The sequence below is a fragment of the Leptinotarsa decemlineata genome, unplaced genomic scaffold (genome assembly GCF_025532065.1).
Source record: "Leptinotarsa decemlineata unplaced genomic scaffold, Ldec_3_MD MMD2_tig00026294_RagTag_RagTag, whole genome shotgun sequence".
Taxonomy (NCBI): Eukaryota; Metazoa; Arthropoda; class Insecta; order Coleoptera; family Chrysomelidae; genus Leptinotarsa; species Leptinotarsa decemlineata.
The window spans coordinates 9,480,654-9,500,668 of record NW_027412674.1 but is presented as its reverse complement, the minus strand read 5'-3'; the positions used below and the strand labels follow the sequence as shown (position 1 = coordinate 9,500,668).

At 34.2% G+C, this 20,015-nt stretch overlaps 2 protein-coding genes across 4 annotated transcripts in view; one reads left to right on the top strand and one right to left on the bottom strand.

Annotated features, from left to right (window-relative positions):
- LOC111512077 (sphingomyelin phosphodiesterase 4) overlaps nt 1-7,767 on the top strand; it is a 21,605-nt gene extending 13,838 nt beyond the window's left edge. For both annotated transcript variants that reach the window (XM_023168170.2, XM_023168171.2), the window contains exons 10-11: nt 4,234-4,443; nt 7,301-7,767. In XM_023168170.2, the coding sequence (XP_023023938.2) occupies nt 4,234-4,443; nt 7,301-7,672 (582 nt within the window). In that variant the 3' untranslated portion in view covers nt 7,673-7,767. The remainder of the gene's footprint in view (nt 1-4,233; nt 4,444-7,300) is intronic.
- On the bottom strand, nt 7,595-20,015 carry LOC111512078 (uncharacterized). 2 transcript variants are annotated; one of them, XM_023168173.2, is made up of 2 exons: nt 19,263-20,015; nt 7,595-7,852 (listed from the first exon to the last, which is right to left on the bottom strand). In XM_023168173.2, the coding sequence occupies exons 1-2, from the start codon at nt 19,938-19,940 to the stop codon at nt 7,763-7,765; spliced, it is 768 nt and encodes a 255-aa protein (XP_023023941.2). In that variant the 5' UTR covers nt 19,941-20,015; the 3' UTR covers nt 7,595-7,762. The 2 variants fall into 2 exon arrangements, with proteins under 2 accessions (XP_023023941.2, XP_023023940.2); XM_023168172.2 differs by having other exon boundaries at nt 19,257-20,006.

The following is a 20,015-nucleotide window of genomic DNA, read 5'->3' as shown; positions in this document are numbered from 1 at the left end:
ATACTTTAAGTGCATTATTTTATTTTTTAGTATTTGTCTGTCATTTCTTTTTATTATATAACTATTAGTCTAGAAATATGTTTGTATAGCTATTTTTTCATTTTTATATTAGGACATGTCCTACTGAATAAATAAAGTTCTTCTTCATTTCTCTATAGTGCTGATCAGTATACCGGGTGTCCCACATTTTATGTGACAGGCAATATCTGGTTTGTTGAAGGAGATACACAAAAATGTTTCATACAAAAGTTTTAGGAGTTCATGAGAGCTATATTTTGATATAATTTTTAAATATACAGGGTGTTTGGTGTAGGTGCTACAGATCAAAATTCAATTTTTTAAAATAGAACGCCCTGTATATCATTACATATTCAGATGCTACGTTAAATTCTGATATCATTTCATGTTTGGTTTTTGAAATTCGGTTACGGCGTTGTTGAGTTATTGCTTAAAATGTAAAGTCTTGAGAACGACTATTATTTTTAAAAATATCTCATACAATTATTCTCTCTGCATCAGATCACATGAAAATTAGTCAAAATTTTGGGTGTTCAAAGTAATGGTTTCAATTTTGAGTTGTGGAATTCAGTCAGGAATCATTTTGAATATGAAACAATTGCGAAATTGAAAGAGGTGTATTCGAAAACAAATCTTTAATTAATAACAATGTAAATAATATAACTTGATAAATAATTTCATAAGAATGTTAGGTACCTAGAAATAAGTCATAAAAATTGTTCAAAGTGATGCCCATTAGATATTATACAGGCTTCGAAACGTCGAATCACTTCTCTTGTACAAGTCGCTCTTATAATATCAGGCGTAATATCACTGCACGCTAGTTGAATTTTCATTTTCAGATCATCCACATTCAAAGGGGGAGTAGTGAAAACAATATCTTTTAAATAACCCCATAGGAAAAAATCAAGCGGTGATAAATCTGGGGAACGAGCCGGCCACCGAATTGGACCCTTATTACCAATCCATCTATTTGGGTACGTTCTATCCAGATATTCAGTAACAACCTGTGAATTGTGAGGAGGAGCACCATCTTGTTGCCAACAAATTCCTTGTCGTTCTGCTATGGGAATATCTTCCATCAACTGGATCAAATCATTTTCTAGAAAATGTAAATATCGCAATCCATTGAAAAAGTAAGGTCCTATGATGCGGCCATTGAACAATCCACACCATACATTAATACCCCAAGTAGTTTGAAAATTACTTTCGCGGACCCAGTGGGGATTTTCTTGAGACCAATAGTGACTGTTATGTCGATTCACAACTCCATTATTGTGGAATCGCGATTCATCGCTCCACAAAATTTGACTGAATATGTTAGGACTTTCATGTAATATTACCTGAATACAAGCAATGAATTCAAGTCGTCGTTCAAAGTCCGTAGGTTTCAAACCTTGTACCAACTGAATTTTGAATGGGTGGTATTTATTTTCTTTCAGAATTCTCTGTACATTAGATTTACTCACACTGACTTCTTCTGCAAGAGTACGGATAGAAACATGTGGATGAATAATAATATAAGCCAACACATTGATCTCTAAATCTTCAGTTCTAACAGATCTCGTATGATGACGATGCTTTATAGTAGAAGGAAATGACCCAGTTCGCAATTTTTCTACAACTCTCGAAAAAGTCATTCGTGACGGAATGGGTCTGTCTGGAAAATGTTCTTGGTATAGACGTTGTGCTTGACGGCAGTTTTTCTGACATTCCCCAAAAATTAATAACATATCAATGCAATCACTTGGACTAAACGCGAAAGGCATACTGGAGTTTTCGCACAAAGAACACAGTTACTGTTTTGCAAAGAATCACTGAATCGAACTGACATGTAGATACAATTCAACAACATTTGTTACTATGGCATCAACAAGCATAAGCTACTTGATGAAATTGTGCAATATAAAGCAATTCACCCTCAAGTTAGTCACATTCTCAAGAATTTCAATATTATATTCAACTGATATCGATATCGTATAGTAGAGGTGAGAATAATGATTTGTATTCAGTAGTAGTCTAGTTCACTTTAATAAAAGATATAGACTGGATTCGTGTACGAGTAAATAAGTTTTTTTGAAACTTTATATTTAAGGAAAAGTGCAATAACTCAACAACGCCGTAACCGAATTTCAAAAACCAAACATGAAATAATATCAGAATTTAACGTAGCATCTGAATATGTAATGATATACAGGGCGTTCTATTTTAAAAAAAGGAATTTTGGTCTGTAGCACCTACACCAAACACCCTGTATATTTAAAAATTATATCAAAATATAGCTCTCATGAACTCCTAAAACTTTTGTATGAAACATTTTTGTGTATCTCCTTCAACAAACCAGATATTGCCTGTCACATAAAATGTGGGACACCCGGTATACATGCTATTTGTGATGCACTGTTTGGAATCTTTGGTGTAGTAATGAATATTACGCACACAAAAGTTTGAAGATTGTATCCAAAGAAGACCACTCAAAACCCGAAAACCAACTAAAGCCTACATTCTTATAACAAAGATATTGCCTTGAAAGACATTGTGGAACACCCTGTATATTATGAGAATGATTGTGGTTGGAAGTGAGTTGAAGAATATTCATATCATTTAAAATAGAGAAAGTAGAGCTTAACTTTTAGTATTTCTAATGTTTTCAAAAGGTTTCAGATATTTTCTACTTCAGAATCTGATTCAGTTCACCTCGAGTTTTCTTTAATTTAACCAACTCTGTAGGGTCGGTCATTTCCGAGAGGAATAATAAGCATGTGAAACGATTTGTATAATTTGTTGTTGATTGAATTTCGAATGTTAGAATGCTTATAAATGATAAACAACAGGTTCTCCGATATTTTTGGCCTATAGCACTTATTCCTACCCTTGCTAAACTCATAGAAAAACTAGTGAAAAGCCGAATTTTATGTTTTTGCAATGACAATAACATCCGTACTTCTCGTCAATTTGGATTCCAAGCAAATAAGGGTACTAATGATGCTATGTTCTCTCTGTTAGAAACGATATACTCCGAATATAACGCTAAAGAAGCAGTCGCTGCTATTTTCTGTGATCTATCGAAAGCTTTCGACTGTGTCAACCATGAGATCCTTCTTAATAAGTTGCAACAGTATGGCTTCAGAGGCAACACTCTCCACTGGTTTCATTTGTACTTATCAGGTCGCAAACAGGTAGGTAAAATAACCGAGTGTTCCTCTGCTCAAACTATTAAATGTGGTGTACCTCAAGGATCGATCCTTGGCCCAATTTTGTTTCTTATCTACATAAATGACTTAGCTTTTATAGATATAACGGCCACAATTACTCTCTTTGCTGATGACACCACTTTATTATGGCACAACAAGGACATTCCTACCCTTCAAGATACCATCTCAGCTGACATCAACAAAATCAAAGAATGGTGCTACTACAATAAGTTATCATTTAATATCAATAAAACTAGCATACTTACTTTCCACTGCAACTTACCTGAGATCTGCCTTGGTGACAAAATCTTAGACAGGGTACATAATTATAGATTTCTAGGGTTGAACATTGATGATAAACTGAAATTTAAAAATCACACAATAAACTTAAGGAAGAAGCTTGCCTCAGGTTGCTATGCTCTAAGAGTGACTTCTAGAGAACTAGGCTACACCCATTCAAGAACAGCTTATTTTGCTCTAACAGAAACCAATATTAAATATGGGGATCAATTTGCTTGATAAAAAAAATTATTCTTGTGCATCTCTTCCTTCCTCATATAATACTCGTAGCCACAATAGTAACATAGATCTGCCTATTCCTGCGAGCTCTCTTGTTAGGGATTCAATTATATTCAACGGGATCAAACTGTTTAACCATTTACCAGCCCGAATGAAAGAAATTATAGTGCTTAACAAATTCAAAAAAGCAGTTAAAATGCTACTTGTCGATAGGGCCTATTATTCAGTTCAAGAGTATCTTGACGATTCACTTGAATCTTAACTTTTATTTCTATGTCCTGTTATTTTCAGCTGAATACCTCAGTGTATTTCACATTTTTAGCTTATGTTTATTGTATTTTGTTTAAATTGTGTATTTTTTTTTAATGTAGATTTTTGTATCTTACATATTATTTATGACTTTGTCTACAAGATGTAGTTCTTCAGACAATAAAGTATATTTGATTGATTGATTGATTGGTACTCTCTTCGATTTGCCTTAGAATTTTTCTTGTATTTTCAGGTTTCAGAAGAACCAACATCACCATCAGCTTGCACAACTAACACCTTCGACATGTCAGATAATTACAAATTTTTGACTCCCAAAATGGTGAGAACAAGAATAAAGAATTTAAAATATGATGGAAATCCAGATCTTCATCCGATTAGGAGTACAGAAAATGCATTTTTAGTTAGGACCTTGTACCAAATAGCTTCAAAAGTTAATGAAATTGTAAGTCACCATTCTGATATCTGGTATCAAAAAATTTAGAGTTGATATGAATCGTTTTCATTTTTATCTCAAGTGATTAATACTATCTGTTCAAAAAATAGGCTTGAACCATTTGTAAACATTTTTCTGATTCAGAGTACAATCATCGTATGCCACTGTCGATTTATCAAGTGCATTTGAGCACTTAATTCTAATTTCACAGAAAATTTGATGCAAATTCATTGATCTTTTTTTTCTGATAGCAGAAAAAAGCCGAACACACAAAACACTTCTAACTTTCATGCCTATCACCAACAAACTAAACATGCTAAACAGCTGAAACTGTAAAAATATGTTCGAGACGAGTGTATCAACATAAAAAAATCGCTAATCGACTATACGTAGCCCGCGAGATTTGAACATTCACCTTATTTTTTGAGCAGTCCACATATACCTGAGGTTCTCAAACTTATTTTGTCTACCGCCCACTTCGAGAATTAATTATTTTGTAGCGCCCTCAAATTTTTTTTACTTTACTACATCTTAAGAATCACAATCGCAGTCATTATTTTAATAATTAAATCATCTGTGTCATGTGAAAATAAGACATTCTTATGAGGGTAATGTTAAACACCATTTTGTAATATTGGGAAACAAAATTTCAATTTGAATTTCAAAACTAATCTAATGTGAAGGATGAATTTGATGATTGTTAACAAGTTTGTTAATATCAGGCTCGAATTTACTCAAAAACAGCCGTAAGTCACCGAGTTCGGTAATCTGCAACCGATTTCTCTTTTCAGTTAGCAACGTTGCCACAGCACTAAATCCACGTTCACACAAATACGATGATGGGAATGCTATCAAAAATTTTTGAAAGATGGACCACAATTCAGGCTACAATTGCGGATTGGTTTTTGTTGCCAAATTCTTGGCATCCATTTTTTAATTTTATTTGTATTTCCTCGTTCATTATCAGTTCTATGAGTTCTTCTTCCAGCTGGGGTGATCCTGCTGTGTTGACATTTGAAAAAGGATCCAACACCCAGTCCTGTATTTCCAATTTTTAAATGTCCTGGAATCGTTCTGCTAAATCACTGTGGAGGTTCTTCAAATGTTGGCAGTAAACAAGCAAGTCGTCGTTGTTAAAGGATGCTGCTGACAAGTTAGGGAAATTGCGAAAGTCACGTCTGCCGATATTATTCTTGTATAAGGGCAATTTGGCTACAAAAGCAGCAGTAACATTTTTGTTTCAATCAAATTCAAGTCGTCACCTTGAAATTGGAGATTGACATCATTAAATAATTTATACAGGTCTGTCAAGCACGCAATATCATTCTTTGAAGTGATGAGGTTGTCGTGCAATTCTTTGTCTTTGTTTTCCCAGAACTCTATTACCTAGTCAAATAGATTGTAAAATCGAGTCAGACAGTTACCTCTTGATAACCAACGCACTGCTGTGTGAAATAGCAATCGGTTGAAATCTTCATCATTAGCAACACAAAGCTGATTAAATAATCTGTCATTGTAGCAGCTGATATAATATTCTTCAGTGGAATTTCTTTCTCATCACAAAATTTTTCCAGTGAATTATATAGTTTCTCCTTTTGTATCCCTCTCTAAATTTCTGGCAAATAATAGTTCTTGATATATTTTCTCATTTTTAATAAACCTCACGTATGACAACAACAATGCTTCATTGGTTGGTAACCAATGAAGTGGACTCATGTAACTGAATTGAGAATTTAGAAGTCTTCAGATGATTGCACAATGACTCTTCAGTGTTTTCAGCCATCTCATCAATTCGTCTTTGCACGGAACTATTGCTTAAAGGAATTTTTCGGATAATATCTGCCGCTGGTTTATGGAGCACAGTAGTTATTACTTCTTTTATTGCCGGTAAAATTAAATTCTCTCCAATAGTGTGAGGTTTACCTGTTTGAGCAATTAGCAAGGAGATATTGTAGGAAGCTCGGAGTCCGTCGTCGTCTTGCTCAAAAGCCGCTGAAAAAAGTTTTGACACAGTTGGCTGAGCTGAGTGTTTCTTTTCCAATTCTTGAAAATAAAGCACACTTCTGTCTTTTTTATCTGAATGCATTTTATTCAAATGATTTTGTAGCCTTGGGGGTTTCATCACTTCATTCGAAAATGTTTTTTGACAAAGAAGGTACATGGGCGAAGATGGATTTGTGGGATTTTCAATAAATCCATATATATTCCTCGCTATACTGACGTTTCTTCTTTTTTTGCTTCCGACATAATTTTGTCTTCAAAAATGCCGAAGTAAAGAATCGAGTATTAAAAACTTGCTAATGACACCACTCACAGTATTCACCACCGCACGTACACCACTTTACCTAGCTAGTCGCTAACTAAATTCACTTGTTTTCGTAATATCGTCGAATGACATTACTGGCTGGATGGCGCGCGCGCTTTTATATGAGGCAGCGGGCGGGCCTAGTACTTTCGAGAATGGAGACTAGAAACTTCTCGCTTACCGCTCACAGTCATCTACTGTACAGTTTGACAACTATCGGACAGGAAATAGTTACTGTCTAGTCCTCTAGATGGCGTTACACGAGTAAACGCGAGTTTAGGAGCGGTAAAGTTTGTGTTGAAAGCAAAAAAACATTTTTAAATTATCCATCGCCCCCCTAAACCGCTTCAACGCTCCCAAATCTTCACTGAGCCCTTTAGCCCCCCTATAGGCCTCCAGCGCCTACAAGGGGGCGTTATCGCCCACTTTGAGAAAGTCTGACAAATACTGTATATATGAAATGATATTTCATTTTTTAGTAATCCGAAAGTTTGCAAAGGTTCATAACTACAAGAGTTATTGTGTTGAAAGCATTAAAATAAAATCATAATTTTTTTTCAGTATGGTCCACAATTTTATCAACTTTACCACAGTCCCACTTTCCTGGGACGACTATCTAAGGAAATTCTCTGTTCACCTATAACAGTATACCACTATGATAAGTCTATCTCTGGATCTCCAAGAGTCAGCAGCAATCTGCCACCAAGAGTTAGTTTCAGATTCATGGCTAGTTATACATTTTTAGGTTATTTCTTTTTTGGAGCGTTCATTTCATATTTATTTGGATATAGAATAGAAATATACGTCGCCTTTATATTATTTCTTTTTTTGTTTTACAAATCCTTGAAGGCTATAAGAATAAGGGACTCTTCAGTGCGACATAATTACCCCACACAGGGTTTTGGTAATATAACTTTCAATGACTCATTCTGAATGAAACTATTTCATGTTTTTTTTTTTCAATACTTTATTGCATCGATTATGTTGTAAACTCCAGTTTTTTAATCAGAATAAATATTTTTGTCAATCTTGTGTTTCTTCTTTGATGTTACCTAGTATGTTTTTACTGATAGGGCTGTGAGAATGTGGTGACTTTCCGTCAAGACTGTCTCCCTGCAAATTATTGGATTTGTGTTAATTCACTTTATCAAAGAGTGTAAATTTCACGGCCGGATATAACTGTGTCAAAGCTTCCTGGTTTGTTGGCCATGCAGGTTTTTATGTTTGACGTTTAATCTGTGACTACAAATGAAGTCTTTGTTTGTTTGAAGGTGATTGACAACGTTTCGTGATGAATTTCACTAGTTCGAACTTCCATTGTCTACTATATAAAATGATTTGAAATCCCCGAAACAACTAAAAAAGAAGAATTGAAAATGAGTAGCTGAAAATAACAATTATATTAACCAAAGTAAACCTGAAATGAAATAATAGTGAAATAAAATACAAGTAAAAATAGAACAATTGAATAAATAAAAATGAAGAAATGAAAAAAGAAAGAAAATAAAAATAAAAAAGTGGAGAGATTCCAAGTCACGTTAGTTCACGACGTTTCGATTGTTAGTATCTACCATCGTCTTCGGGTGATGACTGGACTGATTCCTCCGAGAGAGGACTATTTATAGGTCGTTCGAGTTTTTTCACTTATCCCCGCTTTCCATTTTCCGCTTCACTGGTTCCGTGGGAGTTGACCGTTTTGGCGGAAGTTGGCCATTTTTCGCTTGATGATGGGTTTCCATATGTTGCGTATTTCTACGCCACGGTCATCTCCCAGGGAACCAGTGAAGCGGAAAATGGAAAGCGGGGATAAGTGAAAGTACTCGAACGACCTATAAACAGTCATCTCTCGGAGGAATCAGTCCAGTCATCACCCGAAGACGATTGTAGATACTAACAATCGAAACGTCGTGAACTAACGTGACTTGGAATCTCTCCACTTTTTTATTTTTATTTTCTTTTTTCATTTCTTTATTTTTATTTATTCAATTGTTCTATCTTTACTTGTATTTTATTTCATTTCAGGTTTACTTTGGTTAATATAATTGTTATTTTCAGCTACTCATTTTCAATTCTTCTTTTTTAGTTGTTTCAGGGATTTCAAATCATTTTATATAGTAGACAATGGAAGTCCGAACTAGTGAAATTCACAAATGAAGTCATTCCATCCAACCAATAGGAATAAAGCCGTGAGACTACCACCAATTGATTAAAACCAGAAACATTCCAATAATGTGGTACATCTCTGTGAGGACATCTAGAGCACTTCGTCCGTTGCTTCATTACCTTTGATATGCCCACTGGCTATACGTGAAAGATTTCTTTCCTTATACGAGGAATTGGGCAAATTTCGGATATGCAGTTGGTTACCTCGTTCACAGGCAGATGGGGCGACGACAAACCTGTTGTTTTTTGTAGTCTTCAGCTTTGTTCGAGGAATGATACTCTGACGAAATTCGATTTTCAATTATCGGAAATCATCGACTTTATGTTGATGATATACACTACCTTGCACCGACAAGTGACCAAACAGCCCGAAACCGGTGTGCAGGTGTGTTCCAATAATTGAAAATCTATTGCGGCAGTTGTATCGCCAACATCATATGCAGGAATAACTTCAGTGCAGGAATAACTTCACCGACACCTGTCGGATATAATCCAACGCCCTTCGTGGTATTAGCCAGGGTAGTAGTTGTTTTCTGATAGGTGTCAGTCCATTAACCTACTGTGTAGGGTGTTGAGACTGGCCTGAACGAATTGTTCTTTTGGATGATTTGACCTTTGATAATGTCTACTGTAGTCGTTGACAAAACTGTAGGTACAAAAGCTTACAGACCACGGTCAACAAACCCGGAAAATAATTTTGGCATAATTCATTTCATATTTGGGATTACTTGTTGGAAAGTGCGACTCTAGGTATTTGTGACTCACAGTAGTTGCGTCAAGACCTGTGATAGTTGATTGTTAAGATTTATCAGAAGGAGGAACTTGAAAATAAGTGACAGCTATTCTTTAAATATCCATTCCTTTCCTTGAACTAACATGTTTTTAAGCCTCTTTCAAGAATTTTAAATTGCTTCAAAAAGCACTGTAACTAACATCTAACTATCCGGTAAGGCCTCCATACTATTCGGCTGAATTCCGGATAAGTAGCGCCTATCCGGCCGAATACCGGATTTAAAAAAATATTTATGTAATTAATTTATTTGTTTAGCCCAGATATGCCTATTGTACTATATTTAGTACGGTTGTAACAAGTTTCGACATGCAGCGGTTTTTACGTACACGAGAGCTATCAGTGTGGTAAATGCTTCAGTATACTTGTAACATTGTGGCTGGACGGACTACATTCAGTTTTGTTGTGTAAAAGTGAGAATTTTATTTTTTTTGGAATACAGATACAAATAGAAATGGCTGAGTACGGTGTCAACTTTGCAAGGTATGTACATTTCAAGCATAAGAAATCAGAATATATTATACCAATTGCTGGTAATTAGAAGAAAATTGATAATTATATCATAAATCCTTTAGATATATTCATTATTCAGAAAACTGTTTTTTGTTTGAGGTCGCATTTTCGGAATGTACTAAATATAGTACATTTCAGATGTTTTTCACTCAACAAAGCTCTAGCTATGTTGGAAGATGATGCTGAATTAGCTGAAACAGTAGATGAAATTTTCATTTTCCCCCCAGAAAATGCCACGGCAGAAGTAACAGATGAAGATTCTGGGACGGAAGATATTTTTACAATTGATAATCTACCTGCATCTCAGTTACAAGCACCAGCGGAGATCAGATTCCAAACGAGATATGATAGTATTGATTATTCATCAGAGGACGATGTTCCCTTGTCCGAATTACAAAAACGATTGAGATTATCGGATAGAAGAAAAAAAAGTTCTTGAAAAAAAAGATAAAGAAATAATCGAACTTTTCGTGAGTAGCAATAATAATCATGCCTAACAAAAAAATCGAACACCTAATATAAAACATTCTGAATTCAAAGCTTTCATTGGAGTTTGCTTGCTTAGTGGATATATAAATCCTTTATTTCAGCAATGAAACTGCTAATACAATACATCTATAATCAAATACGACAGCACAATGTGTTAGTCAACTAAACTCAGGAATAAAATTTCAAAGTATGAGTACTACAATAAATATACATCTACTTAAAATATCACAGTTGTTAGTCAATATAAAACACAAACAAAATACAAATATAGAATACAAAAAAAAGTTTATACAGTCAAAATTTATATTATATAAAGACTAGTTCATTCACCCAATAGATGACTCTTCAACTTTCTTTTGAATAATGCAAGATTGCTACATTCTTTAATATTTTTGTTCAAACTATTAAAAGCTAACATTTCTGCATGGTAAATGGATTTCTCAGTACACTTTTTATTTTTAACTCCTACATATATGTTATTACGCGTTCTTGTATTATAGTGATGATGATTCTCATTGTATTCAATATGCTTACTCAGGTATGTCGGTGATAGGTGATTATTCATTTTATATATCATTATCATTGTATAGTAATATATGAGATCTGTCACAGCCATCTATTGCAATTCCTTCAGCATTGCTTTGATTGTTGTCTCTCTTGGTTTTCTTAATATGATCCTCATGGCTCGGTTTTGCTGTTTTTGTAATCTATTCATTTCATTTTTATTGGCGGTATATATTATCGATGCACAAAATGTAAAATGTGGTAATATAAGTGTGTTATATATTATAATTTTTGTAGATTTTGTAAGTGTTGACGAAATCCTTCCTAGAAAGCTAACATTTCTTGAGATAGTTTTTATTACCTCTTGTACGTGTTCTTTGAATGTTAAGCCTCTATCAGTTAAGACTCCAAGATATTTCGTCGCACTATCGGTTTCTATTTCTATATTATCAATATGGATATTTAAATGTCTGCTTTCAAGTTCATGATATCTCGTTTTATTAGTAAATAACATGAATTTTGATTTATTACCATTTGATTTCAATACATTATAACTACACCACCGACTTATTTTTTGTAGTTCACTATTCATTGTATTTATTAAATGTTCCACATCATGTGCACAGTAATATACAAGTGTGTCATCAGCAAAGAGATGAATTTTACACTTGTCTACCTCATTAACAATATCATTTATATACCGGGTGTCCCACATTTTATGTGACAGGCAATATCTGGTTTGTTGAAGGAGATACACAAAAATGTTTCATACAAAAGTTTTAGGAGTTCATGAGAGCTATATTTTGATATAATTTTTAAATATACAGGGTGTTTGGTGTAGGTGCTACAGACCAAAATTCCATTTTTTAAAATAGAACGCCCTGTATTTCATTACATATTCAGATGCTACGTTAAATTCTGATATCATTTCATGTTTGGTTTTTAAAATTCGGTTACGGCGTTGTTGAGTTATTGCACTTTTCCTTAAATATAAAGTTTCAAAAAAACGTATTTACTCGTACACGAATCCAGTCTATATCTTTTATTAAATTGAACTAGACTACTACTGAATACAAACCATTATTCTCACCTCTACGATACGATATCGATATCAGTTGAATATAATATTGAAATTCTTGAGAATGTGACTAACTTGAGGGTGAATTGCTTTATATTGCACAATTTCATCAAGTAGCTTATGCTTGTTGATGCCATAGTAACAAATGTTGTTGAATTGTATCTACTTGTCAGTTCGATTCAGTGATTCTTTGCAAAACAGTAACTGTGTTCTTTGTGCGAAAACTCCAGTATGCCTTTCGCGTTTAGTCCAAGTGATTGCATTGATATGTTATTAATTTTTGGGGAATGTCAGAAAAACTGCCGTCAAGCACAACGTCTATACCAAGAACGTTTTCCAGACAGACCCATTCCGTCACGAATGACTTTTTCGAGAGTTGTAGAAAAATTGCGAATTGGGTCATTTCCTTCTACTATAAAGCATCGTCATCATACGAGATCTGTTAGAACTGAAGATTTAGAGATCAATGTGTTAGCTTATATTATTATTCATCCACATGTTTCTATCCGTATTCTTGCAGAAGAAGTCGGTGTGAGTAAATCTAATGTACAGAGAATTCTGAAAGAAAATAAATACCGCCCATTCAAAATTCAGTTGGTACAAGGTTTGAAACCCACGGACTTTGAACGACGACTTGAATTCATTGCTTGTATTCAGGTAGTATTACATGAAAGTCCTAACATATTCAGTAAAATTTTGTGGAGCGATGAATCGCGATTCCACAATAATGGAGTTGTGAATCGACATAACAGTCACTATTGGTCTCAAGAAAAACCCCACTGGGTCCGCGAAAGTAATTTTCAAACTACTTGGGGTATTAATGTATGGTGTGGATTGTTCAATGGCCGCATCATAGGACCTTACTTTTTCAATGAAAATTTCAATGGATTGCGATATTTACATTTTCTAGAAAAAGATTTGATCCAGTTGATGGAAGATATTCCCATAGCAGAACGACAAGGAATTTGGTGGCAACAAGATGGTGCTCCTCCTCACAATTCACAGGTTGTTACTGAATATCTGGATAGAGCGTACCCAAATAGATGGATTGGTAATAAGGGTCCAATTCGGTGGCCGGCTCGTTCCCCAGATTTATCACCGCTTGATTTTTTCCTATGGGGTTATTTAAAAGATATTGTTTTCACTACTCCCTCTTTGAATGTGGATGATCTGAAAATGAAAATTCGACTAGCGTGCAGTGATATTACGCCTGATATTATAAGAGCGACTTGTACGAGAGAAGTGATTCGACGTTTCGAAGCCTGTTTAATATCTAATGGGCATCACTTTGAACAATTTTCATGACTTATTTCTAGGTACCTACCATTCTTATGAAAATTTAACAAGTTATATTATTTACATTGTTATTAATTAAAGATTTGTTTTCGAATACACCTCTTTCAATTTCGCAATTGTTTCATATTCAAAATGATTCCTGACTGAATTCCACAACTCAAAATTGAAACCATTACTTCGAACACCCAAAATTTTGACTAATTTTCATGTGATCTGATGCAGAGAGAATAATTGCATGAGATATTTAAAAAAAATAATAGTCGTTCTCAAGACTTTACATTTTAAGCAATAACTCAACAACACCGTAACCGAATTTCAAAAACCAAACATGAAATGATATCAGAATTTAACGTAGCATCTGAATATGTAATGATATACAGGGCGTTATATTTTAAAAAATGGAATTTTGGTCTGTAGCACCTACACCAAACACCCTGTATATTTAAAAATTATATCAAAATATAGCTCTCATGAACTCCTAAAACTTTTGTATGAAACATTTTTGTGTATCTCCTTCAACAAACCAGATATTGCCTGTCACATAAAATGTGGGACACCCGGTATATTAGGAATAAAAGTGGTCCTAGTATACTGCCCTGAGGTACTCCGTTGTTATTGACAATTTCACAGGACGTTACATTATTAAGTTTTGTTACTTGTTTTCTTCTATTTAGGTAATCTTCAAACCATTTATAGACTGGACCGGATATTCCATAATTTCTCAATTTGAGTCTTTTCCTATTTACTGTCTCAAAGGCTCTTTTCAAATCTAAGTAAACTGCTCCTACATTCATATTTTGATCTGTCCACATTTTCCAGTCAAATAAAACACTTTGGACCGCTGTTTCGCAATTATGCCCAGTTCTAAAACCTGATTGATTTTCAGTTACTATTAGTATTACTATTTAAAAAATTTAACATTTGTACATAGACAACTTTCTCAATTAGTTTTTCAATTGCCAACAAAGTATTTATTGGTCGCATATCACTGGCTTTACTTGTATTCTTTACTTTTGGAACTGGAATTATTGGTGATTCTTTCAGCATAGATGGAAATGTACCGGTGTGTAGGGAATAGTTGACAAGGTTTAATAACGGGCCTTTTATATTATGATATACTTTTTTTAGGAATTCTGTTGTTAGATCATCATCGCTACCTTAATTTTTCATTGTCAACAATATATCATGTAGCTCCTCAAAACTAATCAATTTGAAATCACTCAAATGTTCTTTTGCAGTGTTTTGTATCCTACCTTGAAACATTCGAACTATTAAGTGATACACAAAACGGTTTTCGAAAGGGTAAACCGACAACAAGAGCAATATATCAAGCTTTATGTTCAGTCATAAATAGTCAAAACAACAAGAAACATAGCTTAATGATTAACTTAGATCTTTCAAAAGCTTTTGACAATGTCAATCTAAAACATTGCTAAATAAACTTGAGGCTTATGGAATCAGGGGAACCTCAGCTAACTTGATAGAATCATACTTATATAATAGAAAACAGTACGTGGTCAAAAAATGTCACATCACAAATGAGGTTATAAGGTCTGATGAACTAACAATAATTAGAGGGGTACCACAAGGATCAATTCTAGGTCCATTGCTGTACATTCTCTATACCAATGAACTACAAATGGACAACAACTTAAACACTATACAATTTGCTGATGACACAACCGTTATCCTTGAAGAACAAAATGGAGATGACTTGGAAAGAACCTAAAGCTGAACCCTAATAAAACACAGGCAATCAAATTCTCACAGTTAGCTGAAAATGATTATACTTTTTCGGATGGTAAATCAACAATAACAACTAGTAAAAGTTCAAAATTCCTGGGAATTGAGCTAGATTTTAGACTGGATTGGAAATCTCATCTGGATACTTTGTCAGAAAATGTCGCAAGGCATTGCTATGCCCTAAGAGTCATCACTAAAACAATAAATGTTCAAGCGTCAATGTCTGTCTATTATGCACAAGTCCACTCAAGACTTAAATACGGTTTAATTTTTTGGGGTGCATCTGTGAACGTTAAAAAAAATTTTTCACTTCAAAAACGTTGCCTTAGAATTATTTATAAATCCAAACAAACTGATAGCTGTAAACCTTTATTCATAGAAAAGAAAGTACTGACCCTATACAGTCAGTATATACTTGACAGCATAATGTTTATTAAAAGCAATCCAAAGCTTTTTAACGACTTTGATAAAGCACACATCTACCCAACAAGAAATAAAGCAGATTTGGTTACTAATATTCCTAATTTTACTTATATTCAGAAAAATATACCGTATACTCTAATAAAAATCTATAACAAACTTCCAAATGCACTAAAAAGCCTCTCTAAAACAACACTCAAAAATAAACTCAAAAACTTTCTTCTAAATAGAGCATACTACTCAACTGATGAATATTTTAAAGATACCATCCCTTCAGATTTTACCTGCTAAAATGTCTCACATTTAATTGATTTCAATTTTTAAATGTTTTTAACTGTATATTTATTACACTGACATGTTCTACGCTCATCTGGGCATTTTACTTCATTGTAATTGAACAAATAATAAATAAAATAAATATTTCATCTTGTGTCTCAATATGTATTTCTTTTACTAATTTATTGATACTTTCTACAAAATATGTATTGAGTTTATCAGGAATCATATTAATATCTACTTCCTCCTCATTGTCAATCTCTAATACGTACAGGTGCCAAGGAGAAGAATGTATTGGTAACGTGAAAAAGATGGACATAACGAGTTGGTTGCCGAAGCAATTTCAAGGGACAGATTTGAATAATTCTTTTCCAATTTACATGTGTAAGATAATCAACAATTAGACCACCATGACGAATTTGCGAAAGTGAGGCCCCTATTCATTATTCTGAATAAAAAGTTTATGGAAAACTCGATTGTCGAAGAAATGCACTCAATTGATGAAGCCATGGTACCTTATTATGGACGCCATGGCTGCAAACAATTCATTCACGGAAAGCCAATAAGGTATGGCTTCAAATTATGGGTTGGAAGTACAAGACTTGGTTATTTGAATTGGTTTGAACCATACCAAGGTTCTGCAACAAATATAAGTGAACGATATGCAGAGTTCGGAGTTGGCGCAGGAGTGGTATTGGAATACGCACAAGCTCTGCGCAAGAAATGGACGGACAGAAAATGTCATCTCTTTTTCGACAACTTCTTTACGTCCCTTCCTCTAATTGAAGAGCTAATGAAAGAAACATTTTTTGCAACTGGTACAGCAAGAGAGAACCGATTTGCAGGAAATGCCCTCATAGACTCTAAAGTTCTGAAGAAAAAAAAGCGAGGAAGCTATGACTATAAGAAAATTTCAAATCAGAATATAATCGCAGTAAAGTGGCATAACAACAGCATCGTAATTCTTTGCTCGAATTTTTCAGGAGTCGAACCTCTGCATGTGGTCAAACGCTACTCTCAAAAGGAGGTGAAGAATATTCAAGTGAGTATAATCAGCTTTTATACGCAGTTATGTAGAATGTATAGTTTATTTTTAGGTGGAGCAGCCACATGTCATAAACATGTATAACTCTAATATGGGAGGAGTCGATCGCTCTGACCAGAATATCAGCTTATATCGCACATCTCTGAGAGGAAAGAAATGGTATATTCCTTTGCTTACTCACAGCATTGACATGTGCGTTCAGAATGCTTGGCAATTACATAAAAAAATGGAGGAGTCCTAGATCAGCTAATTTTCAGAAGGCGAATTGCCACAATATTACTGATTCAAAATAAAAAGAAAGCTACATACCAAAAAGGACATTCGAGTAGAACACAAGGTATTGATTTGCGTTACGACTGGTTAGACCATCTTGTGATTCCGCAGGCAAAACATACCCGGTGTGAATACTGTCATGAGAAAACAACAACAAGATGTTAGTACGTAGTAGTACGTCTACCTAATGTACTATATGTAGTACGGTCTTGATTTTGTATTTTTTATAAAATTAAAATTTTTAGAAAAATTTTTTGTCGCTAATGAGCTTCAATTTCTTTAAAATTACTTCTTGAAAATTTCAAATTATCCTATAGGCATATCTGGGTTTGTTAGTATCATTCAAGAAATACAATCAGTAATCACAAAATGATTTTACAACGGTTTATGTGGTGCATCTTGCGATACACCACATACAACGTTTCGTCGGTTGCCAGATTGGCCGGATATCTGGCTAAACTGCTACCTGCTTCGTCTCTAATCATAACCTCAATACTATCGTATCTCCTCCCCTGCCTATTGGTGACCGTCGCCCTCACAATTTGAATAGTGAATATACTAAATCTGACACGATATTAAAAACAGTTATCAAAAGTGTTCAAATCTTCGTCAGTGTGGCCAATATACACAATGTTGACTACATTGTTACAAACTAAATGCATTTCTTAAGGGAGAATCCAAAGGATATACCGCAAAAATAAATCCTCACAAATGAAGAAATCTTTTAAATTTTTACATGAAGCCGGGAGGTGCGACTCAGTCAATCGGCCGATGTGTGAATCGAGGGTTCAAGCCCCAGACTGAACGCTCGATTTTCACTTGATATCGTCCAACCCGCGTTAGGAATCACACGTTAAAAGGTAAGACCTCGTTAGTCCTTAGCTCGCACAAGTATCGCTTTCTGAGGGTTGTCGTTCGTAGTGGTGCAATAGCTGGTTAAAAGAGAACATTTGCTCAAATGATTTTTCGATGAATAAGATAACTAATAACCAGGTTGAAATGAAATGGTATCGTTTTATGCCCAAGTTTAAACATCAACAATTCTACAGCTGGTTATTGAAAATAAATAAAGTGAAAGTTAATTTTTTTCAGAATTGAAATTAAAAAAAGCGAAAGTTACTGTATACAGAATTGAAATTTTTTCCACAAGATCCTCCTTTCTATTTAAAAAAAATACTGAAAATAATTACATTTTACAAAATTTGTGTGCCCGTCTGATATCTTGTCCTATTTGAAAGTTAAAAAGGGGGCTATTTTCCTCCGAACTGTACATTTGTTCATATTTAATTCCTGCTTGCTTGAAAGACGAGACTTCAATGTAACCGTCTTGTTTGTAGGAATATCTATGAAAGCTTTCAGGAGATTATTGCAAGGGAATTGCTATATGACAAAAAAAAACAACACTGAGATCAAATATCTTCAACATTATTTCCTTAGGTGAAGCACACAGTACACAGTTGAAAAAACCTTTGTTTTATCGGAAACCATTCTTGTTTGTCAGCAAGGCAATTACATCAAGTTATAATTGCATGTAATATAATTAAGAAATATCGTTTTGACACGTAATATTAACACACAATTTTTGACAATAATTTAAATCTCAGAAAACTCAAATATGACTTATTTGAATTATTGTAGATTTTCGTGGGCACAACAAATTTGTTTATATTGTTCAAATATTGACATAAATAAATGTCTGACAGAAACGACATAGAACTACAGAACACATTAAATATGCGCAGAAGAATGCGCAAAAGGTCAAAAAATTACCATTTACTATTAGAATTTGAGCTATTCTTGTCTTGATATATGTTAAATTAATATATCATGAAATGAACTGTGCGAAAGCAACATTTTAACTTTTTGATGATAATGTTAGTGGTAATTCAGGCTGCATGTTTCCACCCTAAAATGATGTTATACTCACACATACTAATTTAGAACAGTCTTGATCATCAGCATCAGAACTATCATCTTCATCTGAACTCTCCGCCCTTTGCAAAAACATTTTGATTTTTCTCATACTTTTCAGTGATGACAAACTAGAAGATCTTGTGGGCTTGGAGGAAAAGCTTGTAAATATGTCTTCAGGAACAGGGGGAAGGTTGACTACAGCATTGAGATCGATAAGTGATTCTCTGGATAAATTTTCAGGATATTTCTCGTTCACGTCAGCTTTAACGTTCTTACTGCTGGCGGTATTGGGAGTTAGACAGTTTTCAGAGAATTTTTGCCTACTTTCAAGGGAGCGAATTTTTTCACTCAACTGCGGCAAGTCGAAATTTTCGCAATTTGTATCCAAATTTCTGAATTCCAGATCTGCCAACTGCTTTTCGATTATTGTTAATACTCTATCACACTCTTCTTTCAATAATTCATTCTCACTCAATGATGAAATCACTTTCTGAGCTTGCTCAAGGGAAGCTTTTGCAATGGAATGAAGAGTTGCTATTGCTTTTTCCGCTCCACTGATGATTGTTTTCAAATGAGAAACGTACCTGTCGCCAGAAACATATCTTTCTTTTAAATCCATTCCAACTTCAGTCATTAGCAGAGCATTTTGTAACATTTGCTCCTTATAAGAATCTTTTTTAGTTGAGTTAGTTGCCATTTTTAGACTTTTTGGGAATTGTTGTAAAATAACAATACGTTTGACAAACTGCCAATTCGATATGTCAACTTGAAA

Bases quoted from the DNA above. Each gene is read 5' to 3' on its own strand.
- LOC111512078 (XM_023168172.2), bottom strand. From the start codon at position 19,940: ATGGCAACTAACTCAACTAAAAAAGATTCTTATAAGGAGCAAATGTTA. The intron at 7,853-19,256 runs GTGAGTATAACA...AATAATTTGCAG, and splicing joins ACTGTTCTAAATTAGTATGT to GGAGACAGTCTTGACGGAAA.